The sequence below is a fragment of the Corythoichthys intestinalis genome, chromosome 13 (assembly GCF_030265065.1).
Source record: "Corythoichthys intestinalis isolate RoL2023-P3 chromosome 13, ASM3026506v1, whole genome shotgun sequence".
Taxonomy (NCBI): domain Eukaryota; kingdom Metazoa; phylum Chordata; class Actinopteri; order Syngnathiformes; family Syngnathidae; genus Corythoichthys; species Corythoichthys intestinalis.
Genome location: NC_080407.1, coordinates 36,896,847 through 36,913,088, shown reverse-complemented (window position 1 = coordinate 36,913,088; position 16,242 = coordinate 36,896,847). Strand labels below are relative to the sequence as shown.

The 16,242-nt window shown below is 39.2% G+C and overlaps 2 protein-coding genes and 1 long non-coding RNA gene across 3 annotated transcripts; all 3 read left to right on the top strand.

Annotated features, from left to right (window-relative positions):
- Positions 1 to 10,620: 10,620 nt before the first annotated feature.
- Positions 10,621 to 13,425, top strand: LOC130929110 (uncharacterized). Its single transcript, XM_057856061.1, has 3 exons — positions 10,621 to 10,761; positions 11,941 to 12,191; positions 12,286 to 13,425. Exons 1-3 carry the CDS (start codon positions 10,661 to 10,663, stop codon positions 12,549 to 12,551), a joined length of 618 nt encoding a protein of 205 aa, XP_057712044.1. The 5' UTR covers positions 10,621 to 10,660; the 3' UTR covers positions 12,552 to 13,425.
- Positions 13,426 to 13,450: 25 nt separating this feature from the next.
- LOC130928658 (uncharacterized) lies at positions 13,451 to 14,652 on the top strand. The gene is made up of 4 exons (XM_057855380.1): positions 13,451 to 13,482; positions 13,682 to 13,966; positions 14,108 to 14,351; positions 14,467 to 14,652. Exons 1-4 carry the CDS (start codon positions 13,451 to 13,453, stop codon positions 14,650 to 14,652), a joined length of 747 nt encoding a protein of 248 aa, XP_057711363.1.
- A 137-nt stretch (positions 14,653 to 14,789) lies between these two features.
- Positions 14,790 to 15,487, top strand: LOC130929119 (uncharacterized). Its single transcript, XR_009066816.1, has 3 exons — positions 14,790 to 14,967; positions 15,051 to 15,222; positions 15,347 to 15,487. It is a non-coding gene; the product is annotated as an uncharacterized LOC130929119 (long non-coding RNA).
- Positions 15,488 to 16,242: the final 755 nt, after the last annotated feature.

Sequence of the window (16,242 nt, the reverse complement as noted above, 5' to 3'; positions counted from 1 at the left end):
ACAAAAAAATACAATTTAGCGATAGTTATGAGGTATATATCCGTGACTTTTTTACAGACGCTAATTTGTTAATTTTTTTCATTGTGACGTAATTTGTCTAAAACGGGTCGGCAACCTATGACACGCGTGTCAGCACTGGCACGCGAAGGGTTAACCAGTGACACGCAAGGGCATGGCAAAAAAAAAAAAAAAAAAATGCGTGTTATGTTTATTGTCGGTTGTATCTTTATCAGTTGCTGAAGCGCCCCATCTTGTGGCCGTTTTATTTATTGGTTCTAAAACAGAAGAAAAATGCAAATAGGAAGTTCTTCAAATGGGATTCAGTGTGTTACATCATGGCAGCTCCACTCTCACAACTTGAGTGGCATTTGTGTTCTTTAGAGCAACGTCTGTGAGTATTTTGTTGTCAAATTGAGAATTACACTCTTTATATTGTCTTTAGGTTGCATGTTTGAGGGGAAATGTGTTTGATATTTCTAATTAAGAACTACTGAATACAGGCTAATTGTGTTTGCATATATGGATGGCATTTTTGTTATTTGCAGCATTGTTGCTGATTGCATGTATTTTTTCATTGTTTTAGTTTCATAAAAAAGAAAAGAGACACATAAAGGGTTACTGAAAACATCCGGAGTGTGAACCTTTTCATGTTTAGCTGTTTGGATAGCGGAAGCGAGCCCATTTACAATGCGCCTTTTTACCGGAAATTAAGGCATTTTCAGTTGCGCGCCCTGTTATTTAGGGGCTTTACGGGACCGCCCCTCTCACCCACTCTGCCTGTGGCGTTATATGCGAGCAATAATGGATTTTTAGCACACCTCCAGCTCTTCCCCAATTTCTCGACTCCTGCGCTTGTCGGATTTTCTCTGCGCGTTTAATTCAGGCCACGCTACTAACATGTCACGAAGCCGACCAATCAGAGAGCTGGCGGAAGTACACTGTGTTACCAATTGCACTTTTTGGTAATTGCAACTCTGCACCGTAGTGTGTAGTGGACAGGCGATTAACGTGGCTTGTTGTCGTCGATTCGCCCGGTGCTTACTTCAGAGAGGTGGTGATGTGTATAAAAACACAGTGACACGTTGGATGGTATTTTGCTGGAGACTTTTATTAACAAAACTAAAACCAGCATGGGACACAACCACTTTTCATGGCGCTCTTCGCACAACTCTCTCTCAACACCTTGCTCCCTGCCTCTCTTTTTCTTACGCTTAACTAGTAAGCTGGTCATACTGTAGGGGACAGCGGCCCCTTGGGGGTGCCGGTAACAACTGGTTGGCTGGTTACTTCCGCTTGCTCTGTGCATTATACCTCGAGAGCGTTGTGTGTGTGTGTCGCACAACAAGTGTCAAACGCCACTACGAGACAAAACATGAAATTCATTGAAAACAGGGCCAGGGATCACATTAAGGTAGGCATCTTTTGTATTTGTCATATAAAATCTAAAATTGTGCATAGAATTCACTGTTAGTGAAAAAGACAAAGTAGTCGCCTGTTCTGACTTTGAAGGTTAAAACAGCCCGCTCTGTACTGTGAGAGACCTGCACTGAGAATCACGCTTGTTCCCCTTTTCTTGCTGGGTTGTGTGTGTGTGATATGTTTATATAAGATGATGCTCAAGTTTTGATATTTTGTACAATATACTTTTATTTTTTAGTTATTTGATAAAGAAGAATGGTAGTTGTAAGATTTCAACGTATGTTCATGTTCTTATTCTTTGGAGTAAAATTACAGCTCTGTTGGATATAAAAATTCGGATGTTCGTCATTAATCTTGGTGTGAAACAGTGATTGACAAGAAAATTTGAAAGTGGCACGCCACACCAAAAAGGTTGCTGACCCCAGGTCTAAAAGTTTAAAATATTCGAGTGAATAGATTTTAAAAGTCTTTTTTTTTTTTTTTTAAACAAAATATTAGACATCAATTAATGATTTCAAGCTAAAAATGACAGGCATTTTGAAAAATATAATGACTTACCTTGTTTTCATGGCTGGGTTGAAACAAAAACAGTTGCGCGACGTCTGTAAACGGGTTTGCAGGGTAAAACGGGCAAGTTAAAAATAGTTCGGGGGCTTAATCCGCCATGAATCTGCTATGGCAGCATATAGACATATTGTTCTTTCAAACGCAACAGTTGTTTTTGCTTAAAATACAACAGTTTCTTTTAAAGAAGAGTGCAAGAGCAGAAACTGCTTTTTCAGTCTTGTCTGTGTTTTCCGCCATATATATATTGTAATAAATGCTTTTTAAGCCCTTCAAATGTAATAATTATGATCAGTTTTAAACATAACTGTCCCACCGAATCATTTTTAAACAAGAGTAAAGTACTGTAGTATAAAAATGCTTGGCTTTATTAAATGCTTCTGTTTAAGTAACATGGCTGTGACTCTTGGAGTGACATGTAGAAATTACAAACTCCTCATAATCACTTCTGGCGTTTATTTTATATGTCTTGAACGTCCCCCCCTCCCCCCACATTGATTCCAGCCCGCGCTTCCTTCCAGAAACTGTTTAACAAGTTAACGAAGATTGACTGATTGCTGCCCGTGTGAAGTCGGCTTCTTTGGCCAGATCAAAGCCATCGTTAACTTTAATAAGCAAGTGCCGCAGTGACTGAGAGCTGGGAGAGGGGGTGAGGGAGGCTGTGCTAGCGAATGAAGCAGAACAAAGGTTTGTGGATTGAAAAAACAAAAAAAAACCTATCGCACATCCTTGCGTGCGCACATCGCGATGGGGATCTTTAAACGATATATCGTTCAGGCTTTAAATATATATTTATATATATATATATATATATATATATATATATATATATATATATATTAGGCCAGAACGATATTGGAAAAAACTATTGTTGCGATTTTTGGGGGGTTTGCGATATATTGCGATAATATATTGCAATATTAAATTTTTTTTTTTTATATATATATATTTTTAAAGAAATTTTCACTTGATGACTTGAATAGCTGTTTGGAAAGACTTTGGATGACTCACCATGACCACAGTGTACAGTGTAACCTCGTTTTTCGTGGTTAATGGGGACCAGAACCCACCGCGATAAGTGAAAAACCGCGAAGTACCCCCCCACCCCCCCTTTTTTTTTTGTGTGTGTGTTTTTTGTGCTCAATGTATTTATTCCAGGGAACCCGCCGGATATTATAAGTATTAAAAAAGCATTGAATTTAGTTTTCCATTATTAAAGGTATTAAAAGTATTAAATTAGCTGTCGTAAGTCTGGAATTTTTTCACCGTGGTTTTAATTTTGAAGAACATCTCAGTGCAACCTAAATTATATCCGTGACGAAGTTTTTTTTTTTTTTTTTTAATCCATAACGAAGATGACGCGTAGAATTTTTACGATGCACTGCACTACAAATCATAATGCACCTCTGCGTGCGCGCTGTTAGCATCATTAGCATCAACATCACAACAGCAGGCAATGGCACAGTACTGTGTGCTAATGTAAGGAACTGCTCAGATGCCTTAGTTGTTATGTTCGACGAAAGCCTCAACAAGACAACAAAGTCCAAACAGTTGGACCAGCAGGTATTGTGAGGTATTGGATCGGCGACCAAGTCGCATCCAGACACTTTGGGTCGCAGTTTATGGGTCATGCGAAGGCAGTGGACCTGCTTAACATTTCAAAGTAAATTGCCAATTTCTCCAATTAAAATGTGTTAGATGCAGTAATGCATTTCTGCGCGGTTTGCCTTTCGAATGAATGTGAATTTCGTAGTTTTAACTCAAGAGTTAGCCATGTTCAATCGGGTATTGGCAGGTGCACTAGCCTTAGCATGGATAAACCGGAGTTGTAGATCCACCATCACCCTCAGATACACAACACGGTTGACACTATTATTGGAACGAGTGCGGGGTATTTTTGATCTGAATAACATGGCATTGTGAAAGGAAAAATATAATGTAGGTGATAGTAAAACACCTCCTGGTATATTTAAATGGTTTTCTTGATTGAATAAGATTAGGGATTTTCTCTATCTGATTAAAAGAAATGTCTTCAATAGCTAACAAAGGATTAACGTGTTTTGTATACTTCTTGTAATGTGATTAGAAAAAAACAGTTACCAAGGGAAATGGTCATGTGTAGCTTTTTTATTTTGTGGTAATTAATGGTAAACTACTGCCATTTAGTGGCTGTTTTTCAAACTTTCAATGCCAATTTAAGATTTTCCCAAGCACTTTACAGTTAAGGTGACCGACTTGACAATCACCAGTTAAGGTGGCCAACTTGACAATCACCATCCTACCACCTTGACCAGGTCCTCTTAAAAGGGAAACCTGTTATATTGCAAATGTAATTTCTGAAGTTGCTTTACAAAAATAGTGTAAAATCCATTTTATCCTGGGAAAAAAATCTGAAAGACCTTATATTTAAATGTGTTTTAACTGTATCTTCAGTAAATGTGCATTATTTTGTCAAACACACTTAGTAACTGAGGTTAAATTTGATGTTCAGTCCTTTATTTTTTTAATATGATTCAATATTATCTAAATAATGGGTGCGAGAAAAGTATTAATTTTCAGTTGAAATGGCATTGAAAAAGGTCTTAAAAGTCTTGAATTTAGATTTATCAATCCTGGGGGGACCCTGTTATTCAGATTTAGCATTGGAAAGAGATACATATAAGAGTGATTTAGTGATAAAGTGATTTAAAAAATGTATGTAAAATGGTTTTTAAGCACTTCAAATGTCAAAATTATGATCAGTTTTAAACATAACTATCCAACCAAATCATTTTTGAACAACAATAAAGTACTGTAGTAGATAAATGCTTGGCTTTATTAAATGCTTCTGTTTATCTACCTTAGCTGTGACTGTTGGAGTGACATGTAGAAATTTCAAACTCCTCATGATCACCTCTGGCATTTATATGTCTCCAACATCTCTAAACCCCCCCCCCCCACACACACACACACACTCATTCATTCCAGCGCGGCTTCCTTGCAGAAACTGTTTAACAAGTTAAACAATGATTGACAGATTGCTGCCCGGCTTCTTTGGCCAGATCAAAGCCATCGTTAACTTTAATAAACAAGTGCTGCAGTGACTGAGAGGAACAAAGGGCTGGGAGAGGGAGGGTGTGAGGCTGTGTGCAGAGTAGAAGGCAAGACGTATATGAATTAAAAAAAAAAAAAAAACTATCGCACGTGCTTGTGATGGGACTATTGCGCGCATTGCGATGCCGATGTTTAAACGATATAACGTTCAGGCTTAATATATATATATATATATGGTGTTATACTTATATAGCGCTTTTCCACCTTTCAAGGCGCTCAAAGCGCTTTACACTATCTCGCCATCCACCTACTGGTGACGCAGCACCAGGAGCAACGTGGGGTTCAGTATCTTGCTCAAGGACACTTAGACGAGTTCATCAGGGCGAAGAATCAAACCCACAACCTCTGGGTTGGGGGGCAACTACTCTACCACTGAGCTATGCCACCCCATATATATTATATATATATATATATATATATATATATATATATATATATATATATATATATATATGTATGTATGTATATATATATATATATATATATATATATATATATATACATACAGTATATATGTGTATATATATATATATATATATATATATATATATATATATATATATATACCTGTATATACACAGTATATAATGATAAATAACAACAACATTACAAATAATTTGCCTCCTCTGTTTGAACTTCTGAACATATCTTCTTAAAGCACATTTCTGAGATTTAGTACAAAAGTTAGGGAATTCACCCCTAGACATAAAATTGAAAATCTCCTGGAACCTCTTCTCCATATTGTTCACCAATTGTAAAGCAAATGCACAGAAAGACAACATTGAAAAATGACTTCCAAATACTTTTATACTTACACTCCCGAAAAGAATGATTAGCAGTTAAGCTTTTTTGAATTTTTTTTTTTTTTTTTAATATATAGGACTTAGCTTTCTCAAAATATAATGCCTTAATTGGGTCACTAGCCATTTGTAGATATGGTTAATTTCTGTATGATTTCAAGCACGAAACTCCATTAAAACCCAGGTGACCCAGATGTTTAATGCTTATATCATACAATGCTAACTTCCGTACGCTGTTAAGCCGCTATAATGTAAAAAATCTCTCTTGAACAGTAAAAGAATCGCCATTAAAACCTTGGCGACCCACCTGTTTACTGCTTATCTTTCGACGTTAAAGACCAAATGTGAAGAAATATCATAACATGCCAAAATGGGTCACAATTAAAGTAATTAAACATTGTACAAAAAATAAAGCATGAAAAAATAATTTATATGTTGCATATTTGACAAAATAATCGCATTTCCGAAGTTCGAGCCTGAAAGGGGACGAACCCGGAAGGGATACGTCACACCGAGAACAGCGATGGCAGTGCTCCACACGGCCGCCATACAAAGCCCTTCAAACAATGATTCAAACGTCACACCGAGAACAGTGATGGCAGTGCTCCACACGGCCGCCATACAAAGCCCTTCAAACAATGATTCAAACAGCGATATAAACGATAGATCGAGCGCAAGGGAGGAGATCCAAGTTTTTGAAGAGTTGGAGGAAGAAGAGGAGGTTGGAATTTTATGTTGGACCTAACATGCCTGAGCCAGACACTAATCAGGATGCAAACAATGTGCCTAGACTACCTGACATGGAATGGAGACAAGACCCATCGAAATTACAAGATTGGTAAAATATAGGTTGTTACTATTTTCATGATTTGAAGATGCAGGCATTTGCACATAATTTTATGTTTTTGTCTATCTGATGACATTGTTTAAAAAAAAAAAAAAATCCTCAGACTTCATGTTCATTTTGGCAGATCTGGCAGCTCTCGTGCATATAAAATAATAATATAAAAACGTTGGGGGGAAAGAAGGAGATGAGTCGTTGATGGCTTTCTCCACTTTATTGTAGCAACAATAAGAAAATGGTAAATGGTGTTATACTTATATAGCGCTTTTCCAAAATAATAGCGGACTGCCGCCACATTCGACAGCGAAGTTTTGCTTCTCGCTCATCTCCTTCTCACCTCCTACTACTCACAGCTCTCCAGTCCCAGCGTTTCTTAAACGGATCGTGCATAGTGTCTTGTTATGAGCTTTTTGTTGACAAAGGTATCGAACACACGACGTGCTGACAACTTTGTTTCTTAGTTAACACATGGAGCTAACGGTACGAACACAGCTTGGGGCTCTCGGCAGGCTGTGCGGAGCGATAGATAGAGCCTGTGCCTCTCTATCGCACTCCTGCGTCACGTGACCAAAACAAAAGTAACGTTGCGTGCACTTCAGGGTGCCTCGAAAAACATTATATCAGAATATTACACGGAGTTAGGACATTACAGTATAAAATAAAATAATAAATTAATAATAAATAATAATAATAATAACATAATTATAATAAATTCATTTACACAACAAATCCATGAATTGCATGTAGTTTATGAAAATGAACGTCATATGAATGAGTCGGAGATTTGTTGGTGCACTGAGAAACTGGACCAACAAATCACACTCCTGACATTTAAAAAAAAAAAAAAAAAACTGAAATTTGGGGCAACTTGGGAGCAAGCAGCCAGGATCAAACAGTATTTCAACATGCCAAAAAGACTGTTGCATTTACTGTCTTTTTTCAAAAAGAAGGAAGATGGTTCAAAACGAGTCAGAAAAGCACATAGAAAAAGAAAAAAAGGAAAGTCCCACAGCTCGGCAAGTGGGTATTTGCGTTTTGTTTTCAGCACCATTTTCTGCATAATGTAATGTCCGTACTGGGTGTGGGCCCGTGAAGGGGTCATCGGACAGCAGAGTGGTGACGTAGCGGGAAGTGAGGAGAAGAGGGCGGCGTGAGAGCGAAGTTGGCGGTCGTATGTTGCAGCAGTCCGCTGTTATTTTTGTTATTTAACTGTTGCCATAATAAAGTGAAGGATGCCATCATTCCCTCGTCTCCTTTCTATTTCCCTATTCGGGCTATTACAATATGTTCCGGGACCTGTGTGCTGTCATCCCTGCGCTGTCATGTGTACTTTGCGTTCCGGCACCTTATGATTTTCAAATTAAGCACTGTTCCACAACAATTGGCAGTTCTGCTTTGACAAAGTCATCAGTCATCTATCCAAAAATCACACTTACTTTTTTGCAAATCCTTGATCATAAGCAGACCGGTTGAGGAAGCAGGCATCTTCGAAGTCTTTGTAGCAGAGTACACGACTCGATGATATGTGTGATATTAGTGCGAACAAAAGATGTCCATTTACGTGCCCTGCTATCCTACAGCCATTCATACAACTTTTCTTTAGATTGAGAACAATACATCGCCACACACCGCCGTGGCATCTCACCGAGAAGCAATGCAACAATACTGTGTGTATGGCGGACTTCCCTCGCAGTTCTCGGTGTGACGTAATTTCCCAAGATTTCCGAAGATTGTCAAAGAAAAGCATTTTTGTTGTCAAGGGCGTTGCTATGGGTTAAATAAAAAATCTGGAAGGGTTGCGTCAAAAAAAAAAAAAAAAGAAAATATGCTTATAATTGTTTAGCCATTGATATTATTCAAAAACATGGTTGGCCAACCTTACTTCACATTTGGTCTTTAACTTCATTACGCTTTTGTCTTGCAATATCATCAATATTCATATTCAGTCTTTAGTTTATATGTATTTGCTTACAGAGGTTAGCGGACAAAAGGCACTATACAATGAATATACTTTAGAAATATTACCAGGCATCCAAATTGGTTAGGGGTGAAAAAGGTGACAAAGTAACATGGACACACGGCATGCGTGGAAAAGTGCATTTCATAGTGCAACCAGAGACATTCATTCATTCATGCATTCATTCATTTTCCATGCCGCTTTTCCTCACGAGGGTCGCGGAGGTGCTGGAGCCTATCCCAGCTAACTACGGGCAGTAGGCAGGGGACACCCTGAACTGGTTGCCAGCCAATCGCAGGGCACAAGGAGACATACAACCATTCACGCACACACTCACACCTATGGACAATTTAGAGTGTTCAATCAGCCTACCATGCATGTTTTGGGGATGTGGGAGGAAACCGGAGTTCCCGGAGGAAACCACGCAGGCACGGGGAGAACATGCAAACTCCACACAGGAAGGCCGAAGCCCGGGATGGGATTGAACCCTTGATCTCAGAACTGTGAGGCAGACGTGCTAACCACTCAGCCACCGTGCCGCCCGCAACCAGCGACATCTCCAATTAAACACAGTACATAATAATTTAACATATACAAGTCTAAATCTCTCATCCTGAAATCAGAACATATAAGAGGCATTAAGTAGCAAATTATACAAAATTTTAATTATAAAATATACAGTATGTCCCATTTGCATTAAACAGAACAGCTGTACAGCATAAAATATGAATTTACAGGTAACTATTATGTGATAGATAGATAGATAGATAGATAGATAGATAGATAGATAGATAGATAGATAGATAGATAGATAGATAGATAGATAGATAGATAGATAGATAGATTAAAAAAATTACAAGTCTTCAAAAGCATTAACTGTGGTGATCATAACTTTATTTACATTCAACCAAAGCAATTAGTCCCATGGTCCTTAACTTCGATTGATAGGGCATCATACTGCATAAACAGAAGTAGACCTGTAGGCTTTTTTATGAATGGGGGTGTGTACGAAGAGCGCAGGAATGGGGGTACTTTCAAATGCGAACTGTAGCGGAGGTCTCCGGTTTGATAAACTCTTGATGGCTAACCAAATGAAACGACCTCCACAACAAGGCAAAACTCTTCCTTTTCTGTAATTATCGGAGACTATAGAGGGGCCTTAAATAACTTGTTGTTAAGAATAACTGGTGACCATTCAGAATTTACTAACAAAGCCCTGAACATGACTTGTATGGAAGGCACTAGTTCATCACTCTCGTTACTCATGATTTATTTTATTTCATTTTTTATCGTAAACAAGCGCTTTACAAAGGGGGCTTAAATAACTCGTCACAACGCCAACTGGCGACAATTCAGATCACAACTGACGTTTGCTACCTTTACTAGCAAAGCCCTGTGTGAAAGGCGCTAGTTAGCCCCTCCGCAGTTAGCGCTACCTCGAGTAACTGCGTTCTACAAGGTGGTGAAATATCGAGGACTATCTGAAGTCAGTTATCAAGAAATTAAGGGAATACTTGTGTTATAGACACCATTACAAGCGCAGGAATTGATCGAACCACACGATTGAATGATTTATGAAGACTATTATAGGCCATCACTCAAACTTTTAGCTTTAAAGGGGAACTTTGAAGTAAGGTTGGCCAACCATGTTTTTGAATAATATCAATGGCTAAACAATTATAAGCATATTTTCATTATTTTTTTTAACGCAACCCTTCCAGATTATTTGTTTAACCCATAGCAACGCCCATAACAACGAAAATGCTTTTCTTCGACAATCTTCGGAAATCTTCGGAAATTACGTCACACCGGGAAGTGCGAGGGAAGTCCGCCATACACACAGTATTGTTTGTTGCATTGCTTCTCGGTAAGATGCCACGGCGGTGTGTGGCGATGTTTTGTTCTCACTCTAACGACAAGTTGTTTGAGTGGCCAAAGGATACCAGGGCACGTAAATGGACATCTTTCGTTCGCACGAAGCGAATGAATTTCACGCCATCATCGAGTAGTGTTATCTGCTACAAACACTTCGAAGATGCCTGCTTCCTTAACCGGACTGCTTATGATCAAGGATTTGCAAAAAAGTAAGTGTGATTTTTGGATGGATGACTGATTACTTTATCTAGCAGAGCTGCCAACTGTTGTGGAATGATTACTTTGTCAAAGCAGTGCAGGCGCCAATTGTTTGGAATGAACAGCATAAGGTAGCGACGTTAGCCGAAAGCTAACTCGAGGCAAAACCCCAATCGTGCTGTGCATTGTACAGTAGAAGCTAGCAACGTTGGCCGAAAGCTAACTCGAGGCAATCCCCGATTATAGTTGTATTGAGTTCATTTTGTCTACACTTTAAATTCGTCAACTTTTCTGTTATCACAGGCAACAGTAGGTATTTTATTTACATGTTTCGGCGAACACTTCCGCTTCGCCGAAACACTTATAAATTCGTCAAAACTTTTCGAGGGTGGAAGTGTTCGCCGAAACAAGTCAGGTAAATAAACCACCTACTTTTGCCTGGGATAAAAGAAACGTTTTGACGAATCCCTGATCATGTTTTGGAATGAACAGCATAAGGTAGCGACGTTAGCCGAAAGCTAACTCGAGGCAAAACTCCAATCGTGTTGTGCATTGTACAGTAGAAGCTAGCAACGTTGGCCGAAAGCTAACTCGAGGCAATCCCCGATTATAGTTGTATTGAGTTCATTTTGTCTACACTTTAAATTCGTCAACTTTTCTGTTATCACAGGCAACAGTAGGTATTTTATTTACATGTTTTGGCGAACACTTCCACTTCGCCGAAACACTTATAAATTCGTCAAAACTTTTCGAGGGTGGAAGTGTTCGCCGAAACAAGTCAGGTAAATAATCCACCTACTATTGCCTGGGATGAAAGAAACGTTTTGACGAATCCCTGATCATGTTTTGGAATGAACAGTAGAAGCTAGTGACGTTAGCTTTTGGCTCGAGGCAAGCCCCAATCGATGCTATTCATATCAACGATGAGTACTTAATGGCATGAGACAAATTGTTCTGGAAGTAAATTTCAGTAGGTTGGCAGCGCTGCTTTGTTGATGAATGAACATGACACATCCTCTTGGGAAAACTGCCAATCATTTGTCACTCCTACCGCATTTTATGATTTATTTAATAATCAAATATTTAGTAAGACATAGGGTTAGATAAGATGTGATAGTATTTTTTTAATAGGTTCTATAGGTTTCATGAGCAAAGCATATTTTTAGTGTCATCTCATGTTTATTCTGCAGGTTATTACTCAATGCAACTGCTGTCCCAACAATTCACCTGCCTCCACAAGACCAGCAAGATCAAAATCCACCTGTCCAGCGCACAGCAGCAGCTACCCGAGAAAGGAAGCGAACCTTAGCTGAGGCTATCAGCTCTGCAGCTGCCGCCGAACAAGAGATGGCTGAGTGTGGGGGTACGTTATTGCTGGATGAATCCTGTTCAAACAGCCATCAAGATGATGAAATGACACCAACACATAGGGTGGATAAAAGTAAGTGATGATGATGATGATGATGGCCATTAGTGATAAACATATACATACAGTACATTGATTATAAACATATTTATCTTTTCAATTTGTTCAGTGGTGCAGACATTGAAGTATTGTCCTCCATGCGAGAAATGCAAGACAAGGGCAAATTACCGGTCCATTGGTATACAATGCAACTTGGGCCAACCAGAACCCAAAAGGAAGAAAGTTTGTATGCCACTGGTTGACACAGACAGTGAAGAGGAGAGTGACGTGGAAATGGACAGTCAACACCTCCCAGACCAAGATGTGGAATACAGTGCTGCTCGAAAGTTTGTGAACCCCACAGCGATGGTCAGATTTTTTGTAAAAAAAAACTAAAATAACCTTATTAAATGTTAAGTTATACCCAAATCCACAATACTGACATTCCAAATAATGGACTGAAACAAAAGAAATAGTTATATTGTCATTCTTTATTTAACAAAAGTGGTTGATTTAAGAAAAACTCAGATATCATGTGTGCAAAAGTATGTGAACCCCTTCAGTTAATAGGATATTGCGCCTCCTTTTGCAGAGATTACCTCAACCAAACGGTTTCTGTAGTGACTAATCAGCCTCTCACATCTACTTTGGGGGATTTTTGCCCATTCTTCCTTGCAGAACGCAGTCAGTTGAGAGAGGTTTGATGGGCGTCTGGCATGAACTGCTCGCTTCAGGTCCCGCCACAGCATTTCAATGGGATTTAGGTCAGGACTTTGACTGGGCCAGTCCAGAACACGAATCTTCTTCTTTTTCAGCCATTCCTTGGTTGTATTGCTGGAATGCTTTGGATCATTATCATGTTGCATGATCCACCTTCTGCCAAGCTTTAACTTCAAAACAGATGGCGTCAGGTTATGTTCTAGGATTTGACAATATTCCTCAGAATTCATGATTCCCTGGACTATGTGGAGTTGTCCAGGTCCTGAGGATGAAAAGCAAGCCCAGATCTTGACATTCCCACCTCCATGCTTCACTGTTGGGAGAAGGTTCTTTTGGTGGTATGCAGTGTTGACTTTTCGCCAGACATGGCGGTTTTGGTTGTGACCAAACAGCTCAATTTTGCACCTACATCAGTTGATGAAAACTCTTTTTAATTTAGTCTCGACAACACAACTGTTAAAAAAACTACTGAATTGATTGATTAGGAAATCAGGTTGAAATAATAGAAAATTCCAAAATGTTGAGGGGGTTCACAAACTTTTGAGCAGCACTGTATATTGCAGGGGAGGACAACGATGAAGATGAACCAAGTTCATCAGATGATGAAGTGACACATGACAGCTTTGAAGAAATCCGGTAAGATTATCATCATTATTTTCATTGTAAATTAGATTTACACAAATCAACATTTATAACCACAAAACTGAAATTGGCCAAATTGACAGGAGCATATTTCATTTTCATTGCACTTTTCAAGCTCAATTGATTCACATTCGTAATTGTGCATTGTTGAAATATATTTGCAGGAGCAATGAAAGTGAAGACCTTCACAAGCAGCGGAAGTATTTGGTGTTCGAGTCCTCCCTGATCGCCCTCTTGGCCGTTTGTGTCCTTTGTAAAGGCAGAAGCACTTGCTACCGCTATGTCAAAGGGACGCTGGTGAAGATCCAAGCTGTTTGCACTGTTTGTAGGAACAAGCATCAGTGGTGTAATCAGCCCTTTGTTAGAAACCTGCCTGTACTAAACGTCCTTCTCAGCTCAGCGATCCTGTTTACTGGAAGTTTGCCAAGCAAGGCTTTAAGAATATTCAGGTAAACATCAGGTTGAATTGTTATGATGGCCAAATGGAGCAAATTAAATGTATTTGTGAACTATGTATATAATGTTACACTTTTTGCTCTGACACGCGGGCTGTGAATTGAAAAATCAACATGTATTGTTTATGTTTTCAGATTCCTGAATATTCAGTGCCACAATAAGTGGGCATACTTCCACCACCAGGCCACGTATATCCATGAAGCACTGACAACCACATGGACAAAGAAGCAGTGTGCTCTTTTGGGGTCCATTAAGGAGAAGGAACTGGTCCTTGGAGGAGATGGAAGATGTGACTCCATGGGTCACTGTGCCAAGTACGGGAGTTATAATTTGATGGAACTGGATCTCAACAAGGTGCTAACTGTTCATCTGGTGCAGGTAGGTGTAACCTTGTGCGACTAGCCCACAGCCAGTGAACTGCTTTGTAAATTATATGCGGCTTAATAAAATGACAATTGTTTGTCTTAAGACACGTATTACACTTATCCTTTAGAGTAACGAGACTGGGGGAAGCTATGGAATGGAACTGGAGCGCCTGAAAAGATGCCGTCAGGAGTTGGAAGGCTTCAATGTAAAAGTTGTCATCACTGACAGGCATCGCCAGGTGGCGAAATGGATCAGGGAGAATTGGACTCAAGTCATCCATTATTATTATTGTTGGCACATTGTTAAAGGTTAGTTTATTTCAATGTTTATAAATATGAGAGTTTTGGGATTATGTCTTATATGTCATGCACGTCACTTCATGAGTTTTCATATATTAAATATACAGGTATGTGCAAGAAACTGGACTCCTTGGCCAAAAAGAAGAGCATGTCGATTCTGAAGGATTGGGTACAAAGTTTGAAGTGCCATTTGTACTGGTGTGCACTTTCCTCCCAGACACCGGAAGAAAAGAAGCAGAAGTGGCTGGCATGTGTGGACCACCTGCAGAACGTGCACGATAGTTGTTTACATCCTCCAATTACTACAAACAAAGCGTGGCTATTACCAGGTATTTTTTTTGTTTGTTAGATGTTGCCTGCTAGTTTACCCTGAAAAATAAAATATTTTCATACCTTCTAAATTCATTTAAAGGTACTGAAGTTAACGTCGCAGTGGTGGAACTCCTGACAAAGACCATGTTTGTCAACGATGTCATGAAGATGTCTCACCTCGGACAGACCAGTGGCGTTGAAACTTTTCACAGTGTGGTGAATCACTTTGCTCCAAAGATGTACCACTTCTCGTACAAAGGAATGAAAAGCAGGTGTGTTTAAGAAAACTTTGACATGGATGAAATGTAAAACCTTGAGATATAAATATATATAAAGATATGCTATTTCATCACAATTTGAACATTTTTTAATAAGGCATTTTTTGTTCATTTCCAGAATCATTCTCGCTGCTATGCATTATAACGAAAATGCTGGGAGACCACAGAAAGTGACGAAGGAAGGAATACACTCCTACTGTATCGTTTATCCCAAATATAAGAGTGGTGGATATTCTCTGAGAAAGATATTGGTGGATGCAATTTATGGTAGGTTATGAAACAAAAATAATTCCAGGCAGATGCATTACATACTGAGTATAACCCATATTTTGTCCTAATATTTATCATCCCGATGTTTTTTTTTTTTTTTTTTGTAGACTATGTGAATGACTGCCTGTCAGAGGTGATGAAACTGATTGACATTCCAAAGAAGCGCAGAACTGGTGATGTGTTAGTCGACCCACAATTTCTTACAGCAGCAGTGAACAGACCGGACAAGTCAATTGTTATTGCCGAGCACCATACTAGATTCCTCAGGAAATAAAGAATCACATTCCCTGTATTCAATTGTCCTCATTTGTTTATTTTTATTACAGTATTTTGTAATGATAATTTCCACATTAACCACTATAAAACCAGTATAAATCACAGTTCTGGAACATTTCTCTGTCAAACACGAAACCCTTTGAATACAGCTGACTCCTCTTCTCCCGGTGGTGGAAAATGTGCCCTGATACAAGACACTGCACATGCTGGGAGCACAACACGGTTTTCCTGACCAAGATAATTCCAGCACCAGCGCACCAGTTGTCTGGAGGCAATATGCCTATACTTGGCATCCTGTGGTCCATTGAATGCCTTGCCTTTGTACTGCTGCTTGTAGGTTATCCATGCCACCTGTAATCCATATGGGTCCAGGCACACCGCATTGAGTCCAGGATGGTTGGTGATGCAGGCCAGCACTTGATTGAAGTGTTCCTCTCCTTGTTGACGTACAGTCACGACTTCTTCAAT